A 23,155-nucleotide genomic window follows, 5' to 3' on the forward strand; every position below is an offset into this window, starting at 1 on the left:
CTCAATCTTTCCCAGGACCAGGGTCTTTTCCAGTGAGTCAGTTCTTTGCATCAGGTGGTCGAGAGTATTGGAGCTTCAGCTTCAGCATCAGTCCTTCCAATGAATATTCAGGGCTGATTTCCTTTGGGATTGACTGGTTAGATCTCCTTCCTGTCCAAGGGACTCTCAGGAGTCTCTCTAGCACCATATTTTGAAAGCATCAGTCTCTGGCGCTCAGCCTTATGGTCCAAGTCTCACATATGTACATGACTACTAGAAAAACCATAGCTTTGACTATATGGACCTTTGTCAGAAGACTGATGTCTTTGCTTTTTAATATGCTAACTTTGTCATACGTTTCCTTCCAAAGAGCAAATATCTTCTGCAATCACTGTCCACAGTGATTTTGGAGCCTAAGAAAATGAAATCTGTCATTGTGTCCACTTTTCCCTTCTATCTACCATGAAGTGATAAGACTGGATGCCATGATCTTAGTTTTTTGAATGTTGAGTTTTAAGCCAGCTTTTTCAGTCTCGTCTTTTCACCCTCATCAAGAGGCTCTTTAGTTCCTCTTTGCTTTCTGCCATTAGAGTGGTATCATCTGCATATCTGAGGTTGATGATATTTTGTTAAGTTCTTTAAAATGTTTGGTATAATTCATCGATGACACTATCAAGTCCAGGACTTCTCTGTTGAGATCTTTTGAATACTGATTCAGTCTCCTTACTCCTCATTATTCTATTCAGATTCTCTATTTATTTGTGGTTTAATCTTGGAAAGTTTTGTGTTTCTAGGAATTTATTCATCAAGGCTATGCAATTTTTTCATAAAATTTCATGAAATTTTTTCATAAAACTTCATGAAGTTTTTCTGTCTTATAATTCCTGTTTTTGTAGAATGGTAGTAATATCCCTACTGATATTTGATTCTAATAATTTGAATTCTCTTTTTTTCTTAGTCAATTTATCTAAAAATTTGTCTACTTTTTGAACTTTTAAAAGAATCAGCCTTTGGTTTCATTGATTTTTCTGTTGTCTTTCATGCTCTATTTTACGTATCTCTTCTCTAATCCTTTCTTTCTGCTAGCTTTGAGTTTAGTTTGGTTCTTTAGTTGTAAAGTTAGGTTGTTGATGATGAACTTTTTCTTGTTTTTTAATGTATGTATTTATAACTATAAATATCCTCTTTACTACTACTTTTGCTACATTCTGTAAGTTTTAAATGCTGTGTTTTCATTTTTTGTCTCTTTTTTCTAATCGGGCTTCCCTTGGCTCAGTGGTAAAGAATCTGCCAGCCAATTCAGGAGACGTGGGTTCGATCCATGGGTCAGGAAAATCTCCTCCAGAAGGAAATAGCAACCCACTCCAGTATTCTTGCCTGGGAAATTCCACAGACAGAGAAGCCTGGTGGGCTACAGTCCTTGGTGTAAACAACAACAATAGTCAATTTTCTGATTACACTGTGATTTCTTATTTGATCCATTGATCAAGAGTATGTTGTTCAATTTCCATAAATTTGTGAGTTTTCCAGTTTTCTATTACTGATTTATAACTACATTCAGTTGTGGTTGGAAAAGATACTTTATATGGTGTCTGTTTTTTCAGATGTGTTCATATCTGTTTTATAGCTTGGAACATGATATGTTCTGGAAAATATTCCATGTGCATTTGGGAAATATGTACTTTTGTTACTGTGTGGAATATTCAATATATGTCTGTTAGATCTTGTTGGTTTGTTGTGTTGCTCAAGTACTCTGTTTCCTTATTTATCTTTCTGGTTGTTCTGTTATTGAGAGCAGGGTATGGATGTCTCCCAAATATTATTGTACAACTATTTCTCTTCAGTTCTATTTTGTTTCATGTTTTGATGGCTGTTATGAGCTGCATGAAAGTTTGTAATTCTTATAAATTTGTGCTGAATAGAACCTTTTATTAATACATAATATTCTTCTTTGTTTCTTATAATCTATTTTGATTTAAAGTCTATTTTGTCTCATATTAGTATAGCCACTCCTGTTTCTTTTGGTGATTGTTTACATGGAGTATCTTTTTTCATTTTTTCAGTTTCAGCTCATTTGTGTCTGTGGATCTAAAGTGAGAATGTTATTGATAGCATGTAGTTGTATACCCACCCTGCCAATATGTCTTTTGATTAGAGAGTTCAATCCATTTACATTTATAGTTTAATACTGATAAGGAGGCACTTAACCTGTCATTTTGCTTTAGAGTTCAATTGATTTTTTTGGAGGTTAAACATTTAAATTCCTTTTGTCATATATTGTCCTGGATATTCTATATTTCCTCTATGGTTACTGTTAGGATTACATTTAACATCCTGAAGTTATAATCCTCTGATTTATACCAGCTTAACTTCAATAATACACAAACTTTGGTCCTTTACAGCTCTATACTGACCCTTATCAGTTGTCAAAAATTACATATTTACATAGCATGTGTTCAAAACCATAAACTAATAATTCTTTTAAATGCATTTGTCTCTTAAATTATGTAGGAAATGAAGTGTGAAGTTACAAACCAAAGTTCCTGTTACATTAGCTTTGAGTAGAATAATTCTTAGTTTTAAAACATACGTTAAACTCTTAAATCATGTACTAAAGAAGGAGTGGGGTTAACAATCATTTTTATAATAATACTGCTTTTATTATTTGCCTCATGTACTTACCTTTACCGAGATCTTTAAATCCTCATAGGGCTCATGTTACTGTCTAGTGTCCTTTCATTTCCACTCACAAGACTTTTTTTTTTTAACATTCCTTAAAGGACAGGTCTAATGGTAGCAGACTCCTTTTGTGTATCTGGGAATGGCTTCATTTCTCACTACATTGATGGGTAATTTTGCCAGCTTTAGGATTTTTTGTGAATTAAAAAAAATTTTAGCACTTTGAATATATCACCCACTGTTTTCTGCTCATCAAATTTCTGATGAGAAATCTGCTGATAGTTTTTGAGAATCCCTTGTATGTGATGAGTCACATCTCAGTCTCTTTGAAGGCTGTCTTTTGAAAGCTTGATTTTAATGTGTCTTTTCTGGATCTCTTGGAGTTCATTGAGCTTCTTTGATGTGTATATTTATGTACGTCACCAGATTTGGGGATTTTTTAGTCATTATTTCTTCAAATATTCTTTCTGCCATTTTCTCTTCTTCTTCTGGGATCCCACAATCCACATATTGGTTAACTTGATGGTGTTGTACAGTCTCCTTAAACTCTGTGCACTTTTCTTCCATCTTTTTTCTTCCTACTTCTCAGACATAGTAACTTCTGTTGTCCTGTCTTTATTTTCACAGATTTTTTTTTGTCTGTTCAAACTCATCTTTGGATTCTCTTAGTGAATTTTTCATTTTAGTTATTGTTATTTTCTTTTTATGTTTTTTTCAAGGTTTTCTTTTTCTGTATTTTTTATACATTGGTTCTCTACATGTTACTTTAAAGCATATGTATCAGTTGTTTCAACTTTTTTGTCTAGTGGAGATACTCTCAGGTCTGTTTTTGGGAGCTGTTTGTTTTTTCTGTTAATTTATGTTTTTCCTTTGAGTCAGGGCTACACTTTGTTTTGTTTTTGATGCCCTGTGATTTTGTTGTTGTTGAAAACTGGAAATTTTAATCATATAATGTGGTAACTATAGAAATTGGATTGTCCCCTCTCCCCAGGGAGGAAAGATCAAATTCTCTCCTGTTTTTTGTCAATTTGTGTGTGTGTGTGTATGTGTGCGTGTGTGTTCTTGATTGTTGTAGGCCATCTTCTTGTCCAGGATCAGCCTGAGGTATAAACTTAGGGTCTTTTTTGAGCCTGTACCTTTCCCTGGGCATGCAGAGTGACTTCCTAAATTTTCCTGTAATGGGAGTTGCCTTTTTTTTCTTTCAGTTGTGTTGCAATACAGTTGACATATTGCACTGGGTAAGTGTGAGCTGTACAGCATATTGATTTGACGTATATGCATCATGAAATGAATAGCAGAATAAGTTTAGTGACTGTCCATCTCATATAGATAAAAAAAGGCAAAAATTATTTTTTCTTGTGATGAGAACTTTTAGAATTTACTTTTAACAAGTTTCATATACAAGTGTTACTTATATCAATCATGTATATTACATCTCTAGTATTTACTATAACTGAAATTGGAAGTTTGTACCTTTTGACCACCTTCATCTGATTCTTCTACCCTCCACCCTGCCCCCTCCTCTAGTAACCACAAATATGATCTCTTTTTCTGAGTTTGTTGTTTGAAGTATAATTGACCTACAACACTTTGTTAATTTCTAGTGCACAATATACAGTGATTCAGTATTTCTGTACATTTCAAAAACATCACCATTGTAAATCTAGTTTGCCATCTGTCCAATACAAAGATACTACAATAATATTGACTATATTCCCCACATTGTACATTTCACCCCCATGACTCATTTATTTTGTAACTGGAAGTTTATAGGTCTTAATTTTCCTCACCTATTTCACTGATCCCAGTTGAGTTGCTTTGAATGTTAGTCTTTAATACCTGACACTCAGAAGAGGAAAAAGAAAAATGAAGAGGGGGGAAGGGGCAGTGACTCACAGTACTCTGCAAGTCACTTTTGCAGGAGATTGAAGGAAGTGAAGGAAGAACAGTTGAAGGAAGTGCAACAGCGATATCCAGCTGCTGCTTTGTCTTTTCCTCTGAGATGAGAAGTGGCAACCAGTCATCAGATCACAGACACGTTATATTTGGAGGACACATCCTGTTCTTACCCTGACTCATGTAGACTGTGTGCAAGGTGCTCATGTAGTGTGTGCAGAGCTGCCTGTCAGGGAGCAGGGTGACGGGTAGCCCCTGTGAAGCTGAGCTGAAATTGACCAGAGTTGCAAGCCTTCAGTGGACTTGAGAGTTCCAGAATAGTTTCTGACAGTGCATTTGTTGTCTAGGTGGGGAGACGGATTCCTACTTTGCTTTCTACTTTGTAGTCTACCCAGAATCCTCATCTAATTAGCTTTACTTTTTTTTTTCTTTTTTGATGGTCTACAATATAGGATAGCTTTGGACTACATTGGAAGTGCCTATATATTTTCAACATACACCTGACAGAATTTATTTGCTTCTCTTTCCCTGTCTCCCTTATCTTTTTTATAAGCAGAGTTGCTACATTCTGTAATGGCTACACATGGAGTGAGTATGTTTCATTTGATTTTGGGCATATATACTCTCCACATGTCTTAAGAATAGTAGCAAGCGGTCAGTTATAGTAAAAGTAAACTATAAGAAGAGTTGATGTGTGCCATATGGATTATATGCCAGAGAACAGTATTTGATTAAATAGATTTAGTTATACCTACAGAAAGAGTTGAGAACATCAATGAAGCTTGCAAATAAGAGCAAATGAACTGATATTTAAGAGATTTATCATCTCTTTAAAGATATCTTATTGGGAATATTGCAATTAATATTAAAATTAAATTTCTCTAAAAGTTTAATCTCTTGATATTTCCTTATTCTGTTGAAGCTTTTTGAATCCCTCCGAGATAAAGACAAAAATGATTATTAGAGGATTTATCTGCATGTATTATAGGAAAGTATAAAAAAATCAGAATGGAAAGCAACTGTTGCAAGTACCAGAAAATTATGCTATTAATTTAAGTGTCATCAGAGCACAAAAGATCACATTCCGGGACTGTGAGAAAATTATTAAAATACTGGAAATAATAGTACTTAAGATGAAGATATTATACTCTAAGATCTGGTTAAGTGACTGACATTATTATATCACTTCAGGTATTATAAAAGTAACAAAATGCTTTTAAAGATAATAAGCGTTACATTTTGAGATTGGCAGTGTTCACACTTTTCTGCTTAAGTGCTTTCCTAGTTTAACATAATTTAATAACAGTTATGAGGGAATAGCTAACATCTTAGTTCCCATATATATCCTTTCTCCTTCCTTGCTCAATATATACATATACAAGTGATAAAACTTTATTCTCTAAATGGTGGGTTAATGAACAGTTACTCTTCTGCCTTTGTCCTTGGTGTTAGAAATTTGGCTATTTTGTAAATTGCTATTTTGTAAACTGTTTAGCTCCTAAATGTTGAGAAATACACTACAAATCTGTTGCAAAGAAGATACTGCTACATAGAGCCATTACTATCCAGAAATCAGATGAGTGTTTTTTAAAACAGCCTGGTGTGTGCATGCTGAGTCATATAGTCATGTCCAACTCTTTGAGACACTATGTCCTGGGTCCATCAGGCTCCTCCATCCATGAGATTTTCCAGGCAAGAATACTGGCGTGGATTGCCATTTCCTTCTCCATTTAAATAGTTTTTTTTTGAGGTATAATTGATATACATTAAGCTGAATGTATTTAACGTGTATGATCTGGTGATCATTGAGAAATGTTTACATGGGTTAAGTCAACCCCACAATCAAGATAATAAACATTTCCACAACAACCAAGTTTCCCCTTCCCCTTTTGTCCCTCTTGTCCCTCCTCCTGATCCCCAGACAACTACTGCTCTCCTCTCTAGAGTTTTATGTAATTCTATGTACTTTTCTATGTTAGGTTTCTTTCCTCAGCATAATTAGAGATTTATCAGTGTCATAGCATGTACTAATAATTCATTCTTTTTATGCTGAGTAGTACTCCTTTGTATGAATATAATCACATATTGTTTGTTTACCTATGATGGACCTGTGGGTTGTTTCCAAGATGTTACTGTTATAAATAAGGTACTATGAACATTATATGAATATTATTATATGAATATATGCTTTCATTTCCTTTCAGAAAATACCTAGAGTTAGAATGGCTAGATCACATAGGAGATGTACAGTTTTTTGTTTTTTTTTTTTTCCTTCTTGAAAAATACTGTTAAGAGAGCAAAAAGACAAGCTATAGACTAGGAGAAAATATTTGCAAGACATATAGATAATGCACATGTGCTTAGAATATACAAAGAGCTCTGAAAGCTCAGTAATAAGACAACAGCCCCAAATAGGCAGAATTTATATACACACACAGACATATGTATACATCCTATTTGAAATAATCCCTTTTATTACTATTAAAGCTTTATATAAATCAATTTTAAGAGGAAAGTTTATTCAAAATAGGCATATTTAACTCTTGGAGAATTGACCATATGTCAATATGTCACTTCCCTTTTTGGGACATGGCTAAGACTTAGATAATCCTTGCTCCCTACTTCACTTCCTTTGCATCCACTTTTTACTCAGCCTCATTGGTTCAGTTCATTTCATGATTGTGTATCTTGACAAAGCTCCTCACCACAGCTCTACCAACACTCTTACCCCAGAGCTCTTCTAATGCTGGGACCAGTGATGCTTGTGTGAGCCACCAGGCGTACGTATGTATGCAGATCTGGAATGTGAGAGAATGTGTAACCCCACTTAGAGCAACACGACCAGTCAGGAATGGAAGCCAGTGAATAAATGCTCCTGAATTGTTTCTTGGGTGGCAATTCTGAGGAACTTTCTCCAGAACTTCTCACAGAGCCACCGTTGACCACAGTGACCATCTTGAAAGTACCTCCTTACTTTAGCTTTCTCTCTTCTCTTGTACTCTTTCCAGTCCCTACTCCCTCAGTCCCTAAGGTTACTTTGAATAACCTATCTGTACTGCCAGCCCTTGCCTCAGGCTTTGCTTTTTGGGGGAGATTTCCAAGTTAAAATTACCATTGCATATATCACTTAATGTTATAGCTACAAATAAAGATGATGTAGGACAGTGGTCCAAATACACCAGTTAAACTTATGGCCCACAAATTTACCTTCCTGAAAAAATCCTGGTGTTTGCCTTTTGTGTGTTTCATTTGTTCTTCAAGATTGAACAAAACCTTTGCAGCTCTATGTGACCTTCTAAGCAATATAACTTGACAATTCTTTTAAAAACTCAATTTATTTTAATTCAAAGAGTATACTAATCTCTCAAATGATGTCCTTACCCCTACAGAACTTTTTCTCTACAGTTGTTATCAGCTTCCTTTGACTTGTCACCACTATTTGAAAAATTTTATACACCTTCTATATAATAATGGGTCACAGCCACTAACTTCTTGGCTTATACTTGTTAACCAGTTTCTTTGTCAAACATAAAAAAGAGATCATTAACCTTTCAGTAATCAGGACTAGCATGTTTTGAAGAGTTTAGACTTTAGCATATAAACCACTCAGTGAGTGGTGCCAGTGGAAACCAGAGCACCAATTCCTTTCACTAAATATAGCATTTTCATCTCCTTCCTTATTTGTTGGCTGTATGTCATGAGAAAAGGTGATATCCTTTAGGATTTCCGATATAATCTAGTTTTCTGATGGTTTATTTATTTATTAAACATAAAACAAGAATAACCAACTTTACCTTCCTCTGCTTAATTGTTGGGGCACTTGATTAATCACACTTCCCTGCGATAAAAATTGGCAAGCATTTCCAAAATGACTGTTTCAGTAATATAACTAACTAGTCAGGAGACAGAATATGCCTTTTAATTTTTTTGGTAAGGCCATAATTTGGTGACATTTGCCCAGAATGGTTCATGATCTAAAGGTTTAAATGCCAAATCTGTCATACCCAACAAACTGTTCAGAATTGTGTTTATTCAGAAATTTTTAGTGCATCAACACAGGGATCTCGCATACAGTTCACCTGTATACACAATGGTCCAGGTATCCTAATTTCAGTGCAGAGGATTTCATTAAATGCCTTAGGTGAACCCAATGTGAAATTGATCTCTTAATATCTTTATGCCTGCTCTTTTCAAATCACGTCAAGATGTCTTTTTTCTTTGAGATTAATACATTTTTTTTTAATATTCTGACCATTGCTTTTCACACAAGATTGGTCTCCATCTCAGAGACTCTCTTCCCTGTTAAACCTAGCTCTTGAGCTCCCAATGCATGGAATGTTACAGATATAGTTTTCCAATGTCTGGTGGTTAGTCTGTGTCTTTTTTTTTTTTTTTGCCTGTCACTGCCCTACCCCACATAAAAATAGAATGAAAAATACATAGATAAAATAATATGGTTGGTATGCCATTGAAATGGTGTGCTACAAATCTTTGGAGTAGGTAGAGAATATAGAATGTGCTCTTCTCATCTTGTTTGATATTTTTTAACTTTCTCAGGACTTCTATTTTAATTTGAAAAATGCTTTAAGAACAAGAGGTTGTTTAGCATCACATCCTCTCCCCACCATAGCACGGCTTACGTGAGAAGCTTCTACATCATAATCTTGGTTACTGGGGTACTTTTCTTCTCTGTAACAATTTATTGCTTTTGGGACACTAAGCCTTTTCTGTTTAATTGTTTTATTTTGCTAACTTCTTTTGTCTTCCGCCTACAGCTTTTTCCCTCTATTTCTTTTAATCAGGTGTATGTGCAAAAACGATTGACATTTTCCTTTAATTAATGAAATAATCAGTTGCAGTGTTCCATATGTAATTTTTGGATGTTCATATTTATTTCTTTTATATTTCTACTAGAAATTTATGATTTTATAAATTATTTCAAAACTCAAAAGTTTTAGAAGACTGAAATCTTGTCCCTATATTTTAGAAAATAATAGCAATTGTATAATGCATTTTTGACTTCTCTCCTTAAATATGTGAGGATAGAAAATGTAATCCAAATATTTTTATCCTGGTATAACAGTTATTTTAATTAAAGAGGAAATGTTTGTTCTATAGTGAATCATAAATTATTTATAATGTGAAAGAGAAAATGTTTATAAACATAAATTGGAAATAAATGGGAGTATTTATAATAACTGGCATTTTGAAAGAAAATATATGTACTTTTGAGTGGACAGAATCTTCTATTTTATGAATTTTCAAAGTTATATTTGAATTCTTGACTTTAGATCTGAAAGTCACCTTAAAAGTTATCTATGCTTTTGATTCTATGGCACACTCACATTTATAGACATAATATTAAGGCTTCAAGAGGCTGAGTATGTCTTGATCAGATACTTTGTTACCCTACAAGATTAGAATGGTGATATCTTTGTGAACTGGGTTCTTTTATCTTTGTATTGGAGATCCTAACATAGTCCTGATGCATGGTTGAAATATTAGTTTCATTAAATTTAGTACATTTTTCACTATACACATCATGAAATGATAGTGGACAGACCTTTTATTTCTGTTTCTATCTGTGCTCTTTTGTGATTATACAAATAATATATAATATTGTGGGGAGCCTGGACAAGTACAAAGAAAATAAAAATTGTCATTAAAAGAGTCGTTTTAAAAACCATACTACTTAGTGACAAATGAAGCCCTGAATCAGAATCATTGGTGTTGAATCATAACAAAGCCATTATTACATAATGGATTAAGGGCCTATACCATGGTCCCATAGAATTTTCAAAATGCTCACATCTTCAGTGGCGTTCTGTAATAAAGCAGTGACTAGTAATGGGAGGGCTGTAAGAAAGAAGCCATACCATGGAATTGAGCTATCTAGTTATTGAAAGAAAAGCTACTTTGGGAAAGCAGACTCACCCCCACCCCCCAATCCAGTATACCTTGTTTTTTGTACCATCCTCTTAAATCGGAGGCTTTGCTCATCTCTGAAACTTTGCACTTTACTTCATCATACCTGAAACTCTGCACTTAGAAATAATGTCTAAACTTATGAGGTGAAGTATTTTTTAAATGATTATGTGAAGTTTTTCTCTGGGAAACTTTATCCCCTATTTAAGATGTATGTATGTATTTTGAAAGTTGATTTTCAGTAAGTAACCTTTTATATTAAGGGTGTTAATCCTTTGTCTAATGTGGTGCAGATCTTTTCTGATTTGATAGGTTGTGAATTTCTCTAGGTCAGGGACCATGTGTACAAGATAGTTTACAATGCAAGTAGTATGCATTTTACAATTTGTTGAGGGTAGATCTCATGTTCTTTGTTAAGAAAACCCCAAAAGGACATAAGGAAACTTTGGAAAGTGTTGGCTGTATCTATTACCTTGATTGTGGTGATGGTATTATGGATATATGCATATGCCCAAAGTCATCAACCTGAATACACAGAATATGTGCAGTTCTTTGTATGACAAGTATACCTCAGTAAAACTATTAAAAATCCCAACATACTGTCTAGCAAATGGTTTATTGTATTTGCATCTAATGGTTAATGACTTTTATTGTAAGCAAAGAAATTACAGTATTAGATTTACAGAGTACAAAAGTCCATTACAGTAGGAGGGCTATGTCTAAAGGAAGAAAATTCAGTTAGAAGGTTGTTTTAGTAATCTACTTAAAACTATGCTTAGATTCCTGGCTTAGGCAGTAGGAAAAGTAGTAGTCCCTTCACTAAGAAAAAACAAAACAGGAAGGGAATTCTTCTTTGGGAAGATGATGACCATCTCAGTAGGGTGTGCAAGTTAGACAGCCATATAGATATCATCAATATAGAAATGACTAGTTTTGGATTCTCTGGGCTAAATAAATTGTGAATCATCATAGAGAATGTGGTTATTGAAGCTTGGAGTAGTAAATATACCCACAGAAAGTATTTCATTTTATATAAACATATCTTTGTATGCATATTGAACAATATTAACTGTAAGTCATGACAAAGAACTGTGGTTTTAATCACTGATAACATAAAACATAATTTGCAAGCTACTTGTAAATAATGGTAATCCTAATAAATAGAATGATGAAGGTCATCAGTGGTTATAGTTTAATGTCAAATAGTTTAGTTCAATTTAAACAAATGTTTATTGAACAGTTTTTAGAATTTGTGTTGCTTTTATTCCATGGTAGTATCACAAGGACAAAAACATCACTTTGAGAAGAACTGCACTTAATGTGCAATGTAAACCAGGAAATCATAGTATCAGGTTTGTAGAATACAAAAATCAATTGCAATGTAAATGGTGGGTTTAGGGAAATATAACTAGAGGGGAAAAAAATCCAGTTGGAATGTTGACTTACATGGTTTTAAGAGAGGGACTGATACGTTCAAGGCTTTATTTTAAATAGGGTACCCTGCAGGAAGGTAGATGAAGTCAAGGATGGCAAATCTAGATATGGAAATAAGAATAATGGATTATTTTGATAGTATAGAATACTAAGATAATTACCAAGAAATGTTAAATATGGACTTACGTCTCATATTAGCTTTTGAACTTATTAGGTGATAAGACCAGAAATCTACAAGGGTCAAAACTGGTTTCTTAGTTGGGTATATAAAGAATGATGGTGTGTTCAGTGAAAGAGGAAATAAAGGACATCTCATAGTTTAAAAAAAAAAAAAATACTTGGGAGTCTGTAGTTTTTTGATTTCTGGATTCTGGCATTTAAACTTGTAGATAAGTATGATATACTAGAAGAGAACAGACATCCTACCCTCAAATTCCTAAAAGGTTATTTTTGGACATTACGTTCTAGTTCCTACTCTTTTTTTCTGTGTATAGAAGGTTAGAAGAGTTGAAACTACCTTTGTGAATCTGAGCTATGAAATCCATCTATGTGTAAAACCCTGCTGAAGTGAGATGAAATAGATTTTTCTTAAGTACATAAGTATCAAATACATTTTTAAAGGAGTTATTTCTTTTCATCTTACTCAGGGTGTATCATATTCTTAAATTATTGGCTTGTATCAGTTATTTTGGATGAGTACATTTGCAGTATTTTTGGTGACTTTTTTTTTATTTGAAACAATAAATAAAATCCCTAATTCTTTTTTAATGGTTTTAGTTTTGATTGCTTTTTATATAAAATATTTAGTAAATAGTTGTATCTTTTTAATCATACATTATTTTTTGAGAAACTCTTGACTTTGAATCAGGTAATTATAAATTGATTTTTAAAGTCAGTGACAGCTTTAATTCTTGTTATGTAGTGAAATGTATTTAATTCCCATAAAGGATTAATGCCTGAAATACTGAATTTAGAGACTGGCTAAAAATTTAACATCAAAAGAAATCTTGTAATTTCTGTTTGAATTCTTTAAAAATGAAGAAAGCCTTTTCATAATCTATGTCTAATTAAGTCTGCAAAGTTACTTATTAATAGTGTATAAAAGAGCACTGTAAACACAGTGCTTGATAACTGGGTAAACTTTTTCATATTAAAAATTGTGTAGACTGCTGAATATATATTATATACATTAGTAGTTTAAATATACTTTGTATTAATTACTTTTCCATACATATAGTACAAAATTAATCATAATAAAAATAAATATGGTTTTTAAAAAGTTTACTTGGTAAGTGCACAGTTCAGTGACAGTCAAAGAAGAATTCTGTTAATACTAATAGTGGTGAAGAGATACGAAGCAGGGAGAGTTAACTTGTTTACTAGAGCCTAGTTTTAGCTGAAATGAAACAGAGCTTAAAACTTGTAAACTGAGTTGTAAATGGAAGATTATCTGCTATTGATAGTCATGCAACTTACTCAGCTTTCACTTGTCTTTTCACAGAGCTCCTTAATAAGCATTTATACTCAGTTTTTGACAGCATTGGAATCACTGAAGACATTCTGGGATGTTATGGATGAAATTGATGAGAAGACTTGGGTACTTGAGCCAGAAAAACCCACACGGAGTGCTACAGCACGCAGAATTGTATTAGGTAGGGTAAAAGAGGATTAAGGAAGTTTTTTGTTTTTGTTTTTTTTAAAGATGTTTGAGTGTATTTTGTATTACTCTGGAAAAGGAATCTAAGATGACATTGGATTTTAGATGAGACTTTTTTGTATGAGGGATGAACTATGATTTATTAGTACATATTTAAATGTAAATATTTTAAGTAGAAAGGACAAGTACTGAGGTCTTTCATTATAAAAGGTGATGATCTAATCCATGGATGTAGCATTCAGATAGTGTTTAATTAGCTTTTAGTTAGCATGGAAATTGTGGAGTAGATTTTTTTTTTAAACTTCCATTACTTGGGAAAAAGCTGTTAGAAATAATGAAGTCTTCATTTGTGAAACTAGACAAGATTAGTACGAACAAGTCTGGGAATATTTTCTAACAGGAATGTAGAGGAGGATAAAAGAACCTGAAGTGGGCCATGCATGCCATTGAAGAGTAAAAAGAAAGCTTTACAAAATAATAATTGAATATATTTTAAGTATTGTACTACTTAGTATTAAGTATTATATATTATATTAGTATTAATAATAAAGTATTATAATAGATTTTCTTTACTATAAATATATGAAATTAATAAGATAAGGAATAACCATAAATATCATCCTGGCAATATTACCATATTCTATTTACTATGAAATTACTGTTTTATATATTATTATTATGAGCAAGCAATACATGAAATCAGTTTTAAAGTTCAACCTTTCAAGATTTTAGATGTTTTAAAACTATATTTGAGATCACAGTAAATAAACTATAATTTTAAGAAGGATATTTTGATGTGAATCATATCCAAATTACTGAGCAGTTTGCATAGTTTCTACCTAGGCATAATAGATTATCTAGGTGGGGAAAGGGATACGTTACTACGAGAAGTAAGAGAAGTGCAGCAGTTCTACAAATAGTACTGTTACTTACTGAGTTTGAAAAAGTCTTAACAGTATTTAATTTAGAATAATTAACCAAGTTACAGTATATTTGTGAACAAGTATATATTAAAATGAAAATATTGTCTCCAAAGAAGTATAGTATTAATGGCCCCATTATATAATTATTTCTCCAGGTTATGGTTAAATACACTTTTTACTTTATTTTTCAAGGTTCAGCATAAACAACCTTGGTTTTATTCACTTTCTTTTTTTTTTTTAATTTTATTTTATTTTTAAACTTTACATAATTGTATTAGTTTTGCCAAATATCAAAATGAATCCGCCACAGGTATACATTCACTTTCTTTATATATTTACGTTTTAGCTACTTTTTTTTTTGCTTCAGGCATTGGTTTGGCTTTCTAGGACCAAGTTTTCAGCAAATTAATCAAAAGGTTCGATAGTATGACCATTGTTGTTAAGTGAAAAGTAGTTTCTGCAGCCATTAGCAGATGATATTGCTAAAGGCTAACGTGAAATTTGTGTTTGTGGTAAAAAATGCATTAAACAGTGAGATTATAAGTTAACTTTGTAATTTTGTTTTTCTTATTGAATTACTGTACTCATTTTTTATTTTACTTGATTATCTCTTTTTGCCAGATCTGTAATAATTGTATTTATATTGTTGCCAACCTTAGCCAAAGGATTATGCTATAGTGTATAGAATTTATCAAGACATTTTTACCATAAAAATGAAATCCAAATTAACCTTAAACAATTACACTATATGTACCTTCAATAAAAGCAATAACATTTCTGAAATTTGTACTATAGTATAGTTAAAATTTATTGAAGAATGTAGTATCAAGTAGAAATTGCTTACTTCTTAGATTTCATGAACTGTTAGTTGTTTTTGATATTAAATGAACAGTTTCCAAACATTTAATATAAATTGAACCCTTTGTTAGCCTACATAGGAAATCTTCACATGGAGAAACAATGTTTGTATAAAATTCAAATCTTAAACATTTATTTTTACCATTTATTGTATTTTTAGTCCTTTATGTTCTTTTCAAGAAAGTTATAGAAGTCATTTAGAGTATTTTTCAGTTTGTAACTTGTAATTTTTTATATTAAAGATCTTTATTACTTCATAGAAAATTGTAATTCAAACTTCAATAGAATTCCAACCAGAATTCAGGTGGCTCAGTGGTAAAGAATCCACCTGCCGATGTAGGAGAGATGTGGGTTCAATCCCTGGGTTGGAAATATCCCCTGGAGGAGGAAATGGCAACCACCCCACTGTTCTTGCCTGGAAAATCCCATGGACAGAGGGACCCAGCAGGGTCTTCCAGGGAGGGTCGCAAAATGTCAGACACAACTGAGCAACTGGGCGCACACACACAGCTTATGAATTGGCACTGTTTTTTGAAACTCAGGATCCCAAATCTTTAGTCATGATCAAAGTTTTAAAATTACTTCACTTCTTTTAAATTATGAATTAGTAATGTATTTACTTTTGTAAAAAACCATATAAAACAATCTTTCCTTGGATATACAATGAACTAAGTACCCAGACAAATTACTCCTTTATATTTTTTTTATGAACCGTTCTAATTCTAAAAGCTTTAATATTCTTTTATTCTAGGGAATAACGTTTCAATAAATATAGAGGTAGACCCCAGGCATCCCACCATGCTTCCTGAGTGCTGTTTTCTTGGAGCTGACCATGGTATGAGATCTCAGGTTTAAATGTTTTTAACAGAATCATAAAATCCTTGTCCACTACTGTAATAATTAAATATTCTAATGTATTAATATACTAATGGTAAATATCTTAAATGAAAATGTCTCATCATGAACTCTACTTCTGTGTTTCTTTATATATATATATATATATATGATTTAGATTTTCTAGTAAAATAGGAAACGAAATCCTGTAATTAACAAATACTATGTATATTTCAAATTTTGTAACTGCATGATGGTAGACGTTAACTAAACTTGTGATAATCATTTTGCAAAATACAGATTCCAAATCATTATGCTGTATACCTAAATGTATAATATAGTGTTATCAGTTATATAGCTCAATAAAGAGACAAATTCTGTGCCAAATGTGACTTTAAAAATGAAAGCAGCAAACCCTAAATTGACATTTTTTTTTTCTTTTTAAAAAAATATCTAAAGTGGTAAAACCCCTGGGAATTAGGCTGAGCAGAAACATACATTTGTGGTAGGTATCTTTGCAATACAATTTTTACTTTTTTCTATGATTAAACAAATTTAATAACAATTTTTTTTTCATACTTTCAGGGATCCAGAAAACAGTCTGTTACAAAATTTGAAAGATGTTTTAGAAATTGACTTTCCAGCTCGTGCTATCCTGGAAAAATCTGTAAGTTTTGTCAGTGCTTTGATATTCCAAATGGTATTGCATAATGAAACTTAAATGTTCTTTTAGGCACCAGAGAAAAATGAGGCTGAGAGGGAAGGAACTGGAAAAATATTACAACAGATTTCTGACCTGCAAGCAACAGTTGCATCAGAGAACTTATTAACCTTTGATTGGTGTTATAAGTGTACTTTTTTCATGGTCTTCAAGCAGTAAAGTGATTAATGACATCTTTATTATTAAAAATAGGGGGAAAGTTCCAGTATAGCTAATGAGATGTTTGGATTGTCTATACTGTCTACTTATGGCTTACTGAAATAAAGTTCTAATTAGTTTGAAAGAAGTCTTTGTGAAAGATGGCAGTATAGTTTTTTAAAACTGAATAGATACTACTACATTGCAAAAATAATAGAAGTGATTTATGATGAACGTGGACTACTAAATTGGTGGTATGTTTTTGTCTTTTTCCTTTGTTATGTACTTTTGAAGTTTAGTATAATCACAAACTGATGTCAATTCTTGTTTTTGCATTCTATCGTGGCATTATATTGATGTACAAACTAGAAAAATTACTTAAGCCCAAACATCTAGTGAGCCAGAAGTAGAACCTGTTTTTTAGTATATCTGTGTTTATTATTTACTGGATGAAAAAGGAAGCCTTCTCTTGCAAATAGCTTTTATAAGGTGTTAAACAGTGATGTGACTGTATTTTCTATAACATAGCAATATAGTTACCTTTATAAAAATGTTATAAAAATTTAACTTTATCTAACACCATATTCATTCTTTACTTCACCTTGTGTATTCTTATTTCTTTTTTCCTCCCACCCATCCCCAAATATTTCTTTTCTTTTGAAGGATTTTTCTATGGATTGTGGGATTTGTTATGCCTATCAACTTGATGGTGCCATTCCTGATCAAGTGTGTGATAATTCACAATGTGGCCAGTCTTTCCATTATATATGCTTATATGAGGTAAAAATAAAAATATCAGCAAGACTTGACAGCGTAGGAAATACACATGTGAAATCTAAAATAAAACCTGTTTAGTCAATAGTGATCACCTTTTTTGCCATTAGCTCCTTTACCATTCATTCCAAATGCCGTGTTTCACTTCTTCATGGTTACTGATGAACTTAGAAATGTTCTAAAGTATCCAAGAAGGGGGGACATGTATCTAGACTATATTCATGGATTTTTCACTGATGTATAACAAATTAAAGATTCTGATGGAACATTGGAATCTTGGTGTAAATATCTCATGTAACCACAGTGTAGACTCAAACAAGTAGGACTAATGGTGGCAATAAAGTGAAAGGGAGCTAGTACTACAGAGTACCTGTTACTTTTCAGGCTATATTTAAGAATAGAATAAATGTTAATCCTACTTTTGATATTAAGAATGCATTTTGTGATGTGAATATCTCACAACACTTAGTCAGTGACGCTTACTGTTTATTATATGTTAAGTCTGCTTTCACTCCTGTCTGCAGCCGCTTGCTCTCCAGCATTTATCTTAGGGCACAGTGGACATACAATTACCTATGTGTGCCTCTGTCGACAGAAACAGCCTGGCATTGCATAGTGCTTTCACTGTTCAAAGACTTCCTTAAAATCACCTCATGATTTTTGTGATTAGTTTAGTGGCTGGTGCTATCTGCAGTTTAACAGTGGAGAATTAGGTAGGGATGTCAATTTACCTTATATAAAATCATAAAATATGAGGTCTAATTATAGAGATACTCTTAAGGGAACATATGCTTTCTTTTGTAATAATGAAAATTCATTTAATTTTTAAAAATGGGTTGCCTCCTGCTTGTAATTAATGGGTTGAGAATTAACCCCACTATTGTTGATTAAGATCAGAATTAATACCTAAATTTTAAGAGCCTATAAAAGTACCTTATATAGCAGGAGTTCTTAATTTGTGATTCATGGATTTAGGTTAGGTCTGTGAACTCCATGGATTTGAACACACTATTTTTGTGTACAGCTGTGCTAGGGTAGAGAAGGTGCATGCATTTTATCAGGTTCTTAAAGGGGCCTGTAATTTGATTATAAATCAGTGGTACAGACCTTAAAATCCATACTGGTTTCCCCTTGTTTTTTAGCATTTTAGTAGTTTGGTATTGGCTCAGAAAATGCTTCTCTTACTCTTGCAAAAGAAAATTAAGAAGGCAAATCTTCTGACATAAAAATATAATGTACTCAAAAAGAATGAAATGATATTTAGAGTACCTGTAATCATGTTGACATTCCTCCTCTTCTCTGTTCAAAATTTTCAGTGGTTGAGAGGACTACTGACTAGTAGACAGAGTTTTAACATCATATTTGGTGAATGTCCATATTGTAGTAAGGTAAGCAAATTATTTGTCACATTTCATAAAACTGTACCTAGCTTTCAGTAATGTGTTTTAGAAGATTTATTTATATAGTATAGAAGATTTATATATATATATACATGTAGTATATAATTTTATATCAGTATATATAAAACTTTTAGAAACATTTAGGTCAATTTATTTAAAAAAAAACTTCTAAGATAAATTTGCCTCTATTAATATTTTAATTTAAAGAACTCTGTTTTGATCAAAAATAGGTTAACCCCTTTTCTAGTTTTCCTAGATCTGAATCTTAAGTATTTTATCTTATTTATTCTTACCTATCATTACAACATTTCTAATATAAAGCATTCCTCTCTTTCTATAAGCCAATTACCTTGAAAATGTCTGGGAGAAAAGCCTGAAATAAGAATGTAGCATTCCTGTGAAGAGCTAGAAACTTAAATTATCAAAAGGATTTTATTTGATAACTTCAGAGAAAATATAAAGCAAGACATACTAATATCAAAAGAAAAATAATGGTAAAGCTATAATAATATATATCTAGTTTCATCTCTTCGCTAAATGTAAACTGGGACACTGTAAGCCAAAATCCTGTAGAACTGTCTAATTCTGTGACCTCCATACCAGTTGTAGAAGTGTTTGTGTACCAAGATGGAGAGCTTGACTTGTTGAACATATCTGGATTGGTAAAATCTTGATGGGGTTCATAAAATGAATTTGGGAATTGTATACAGCTGGATTCGTGTGGAGAACTTTTTACATCATTTTGAAATTCTTGAGACTCACAATATTTTTGTCTTCTTCTTGTGCTTTCCTATGAGAAAATACATATTTATTATGTGTTAGGTTTGAGTTATCCAAGTATTTTAGTGTACTCTTTTAAGAATGCTAAATAAAATGTGTTACATAAGATCAAGTTTTTGTGTGCTTTTTCATTTTTTCCTGAGAAGTTATTTTTAGGTTCTGGATTTTAAGTATTTATAAAGCATCAAACAATCAATCTGGTTAATTTGATTGGATCTTTTAAACCAAGAAGTAGGCTATTTCTTAAATAATTTATAATCTAAAAATAGGATAGCATATGAAAATAATGATTTTTTTGGCAAGAAAAAAACCAGGCTTAATCTTATGGGGATAAGAGAAGTCATCATTAGAAGGCTTTTTGGTCAGTAATAATTAAAGATGCTGGAAGCACTGGAGCACGATGGTCCTTGTGTACTGGGCACCCACATAGAGTGGTATCAGCCAGTGGCCTGTCCACTGTAGCTTCCTGCCCAAGCACCCTTATCTTCCCATAACAGACCTCAAGAAGACAGCTGGTAAAAATCTATTTGTTCAGAAATTGACTTGAGAAAAGATGCTCACTCTAACCTCCTCTGCAAAAAGGAATCAGTCTATACAAGTTAGTTTTACCATGCCCAAAGAGATGTCTTGAAGGCTCTTCAGCTTTTCCATTAAGAAATTACTGAGATAACTATAAACTGCTGCCTGAGAGCTAAGAAAGTCACACAAATGAAAGTTTCCTAAAGTTTTGTCAGTTTAATTCACTAAAAAGGCAAAATGAGTTAATAGTAGGCCAATAAAGCATAGTTCTTTCACAAAGAAATATACCATCAAATCGTATTTCTAAAGGATAAGAGCCACAGGTAAGCTAACTTAAACTGTATTTACATACAACTTAACTTACATGTAGAAACGAATGATCTAGTTAGTCCCCATCTAGGTAAAAATAGAAGTCGACTATTGAAATTTCAAGACAGTCCTCTCCTGTGTGACCTATATACCTTGTCTCTCCTTAAGCAACAACAGATGATGTCAAATGGGAAAGCACTCATGGAAGGATTTAACCCTCAGCTGTCTTCCTGAGAGCTCTGATTGGGAAAGACAGTCTATGGTAGGACTGGATAAGTGGCTCACTGTTTATGAGTAAAGTTTTATTGGTACACAGCCCTACCGACCACCACTACTTTGCATTAAGCACGGGATAGCAAACAGGCAGTATCTCACATCCTCCTTACTAGAAAACATTGCTTTTAGTAATTAACTGAGAACTACTAGACATGGCAAAAGGCAAAAAAACTGGAAGAAACTCACATGTTCTTCAACACTACATCCATACCTCAGAATACCACCTAGCAATAAGAAAAGAATGAACTATCAATAAATGCAAAATTTGGATGGATCTCACACACATTATGGGGAAAGAAATAAAGCCAATCTGAAGTTACATAGTGTATAATTTGGTTTATACTGACATACTCAAAATGACAACATTACAGTGATGCAGAACAGACCAATGCTTTCCAGGGTTTGGGAACTGGGGAGACCATGTCACTGTAAAGCAACATGAATTCAGTTATCATTACCAGGATACTGAAGATGTTAAAAGTATAAAAGAATATTAGGAACTACACAGTGCTGACAGATTTGACAAGTTACATGAAATGGACAAATTCCTTGAAAGATCAATTATAAAAATTGACATAAGAATAAAAAGAAAATCTAATAATCATGTGACAGAGAGTAAATTCATAATTAAAAATTTTACAACAAAACTATAGACCTAGATAGTTTTCTTGCTAAACTCTCATTCATGAAAGACAAATCTTATTGAAACATTTTCTGAAAATAGATACTTCCCTCTAATGTAACTTGCACAGTGACTGAAAAACAAAATCACACAAGGATACGGAAACAAAAAATTACAGACCACTATCTCTCATCAATAGAAATATAAAAATCTATAATGGAAAAACAGCAAATTGAATTCAGTATGACAACACATCATAACTAAGTGGAGTTTATTATACTAGTAAAGATCAAAAATTATATGATCTGAACACATCCCAAAAAACAATACCCATTCCTGACTAAAATTTATTCTTCAGTAAACTATAAATACAATGAAATTTCCTCAGCCTGATAATAAAAGGCATTTAGGAAAAATCTACAGCTAACATCATACTTATGGTGAAAGAATGAATGCTTTCCCCCTAAAATGAGGAATATAAAGTTGGATGCCCACTCATTACTACATTGAATTGTCAACATAGTATTAGAGGTCCCAGCAGGTGTAATAAGACATGAAAGAAATGAAAGACATGAACATTAGGAAGAAAACTTTCAGAAAACATGATTGATTATGTAAAAATCCTAAGCATACAAAAGAACTACTAGAACTAATGAAGTGAATTGCAGGAAGATCTCAAGACACAAGGCCATTAAAATTTCATTTCTACATACCAGCAACAAATAACTGGAATATGAAGTTTTTGAAAAATGACATTTACAATAGGATTAAAAACCAAAATACTGAGACATCATTTTAATGGAAGCAGTGTAGGCTATCTACACTAAAAAATGTTTAAAGAAACAAATGGAGACAAGTGTCAAGTTCTTGCATTGGAGAATTCAATGTTGTTGGGATTTCAGTTCCCTTTAGACTGATCTTTAGATTCAGTGTAGTCCCAATTAAAATCCCACTCTGCTGTTTAGTGGAAATTGACAAGATGATTCTTAAATTTTTAATGGAGGGGACCAGGATCTAAAATGGCCATGGCATCTTTGGAGAAAAGAAAGGGGCTGAAGGACTACCTGATTTCAGAACTAAGGATAAACAAATAAATTGATCGAAAAGAGAGTCTAGAAATAGACCCATGTTTATATAGTCAGCTGACTTCTGAAAAGGGCTCGAAAGAAATTAGAAAAATCTTTTTAAGTATGGTACTCTGGGACTTCCCTGGTGGCCCACTGGCTAAGATCCTGTGCTTCCAAAGCAGGAGGCCTCGGTTTGCTCCCTGGTCAGGAAACTAGATCCCATATGCCACAGCTAAGACCCAGTGCAGCCAAATAAATAAATATTAAAGAAACGGTGCTGGGATAACTGGCTTACAACATTGAAAAAATGAACGTCAACCTCTATGTCACTCACACCATACCCAATTGATCTGAGATGGCTCAT

At 32.8% G+C, this 23,155-nt stretch overlaps 2 protein-coding genes across 8 annotated transcripts in view; one reads left to right on the plus strand and one right to left on the minus strand.

The window, feature by feature from the left end:
* The window catches only part of FANCL (FA complementation group L), a 95,486-nt gene extending 75,790 nt beyond the window's left edge, over positions 1-19,696 (plus strand). For all 4 annotated transcript variants that reach the window (XM_070379537.1, XM_070379536.1, XM_005888704.2 and 1 more), the window contains 7 exons: positions 13,415-13,565; positions 16,103-16,186; positions 16,645-16,690; positions 16,771-16,852; positions 17,708-17,824; positions 19,135-19,206; positions 19,560-19,696. In XM_070379537.1, coding sequence (XP_070235638.1) covers positions 13,415-13,565; positions 16,103-16,186; positions 16,645-16,690; positions 16,771-16,852; positions 17,708-17,824; positions 19,135-19,206; positions 19,560-19,595 — 588 coding nt within the window. In that variant the 3' untranslated portion in view covers positions 19,596-19,696. The remainder of the gene's footprint in view (positions 1-13,414; positions 13,566-16,102; positions 16,187-16,644; positions 16,691-16,770; positions 16,853-17,707; positions 17,825-19,134; positions 19,207-19,559) is intronic.
* VRK2 (VRK serine/threonine kinase 2) overlaps positions 19,237-23,155 on the minus strand; it is a 108,806-nt gene continuing 104,887 nt past the window's right edge. The window contains exons 14-15 of one of the 4 annotated variants that reach the window (XM_005888707.2): positions 21,289-21,326; positions 19,870-20,008 (exon numbers count right to left, since the gene is read on the minus strand). In XM_005888707.2, the coding sequence (XP_005888769.1) occupies positions 21,315-21,326 (12 nt within the window). In that variant the 3' untranslated portion in view covers positions 19,870-20,008; positions 21,289-21,314. Of the gene's footprint in view, positions 20,009-21,288; positions 21,327-23,155 lie in introns of all 4 variants that reach the window. The other 3 variants (XM_070379534.1, XM_070379535.1, XM_070379533.1) reach the window with 3 other exon arrangements.

The sequence above is a fragment of the Bos mutus genome, chromosome 11, assembly GCF_027580195.1.
Source record: "Bos mutus isolate GX-2022 chromosome 11, NWIPB_WYAK_1.1, whole genome shotgun sequence".
Lineage (NCBI taxonomy): Eukaryota > Metazoa > Chordata > Mammalia > Artiodactyla > Bovidae > Bos > Bos mutus.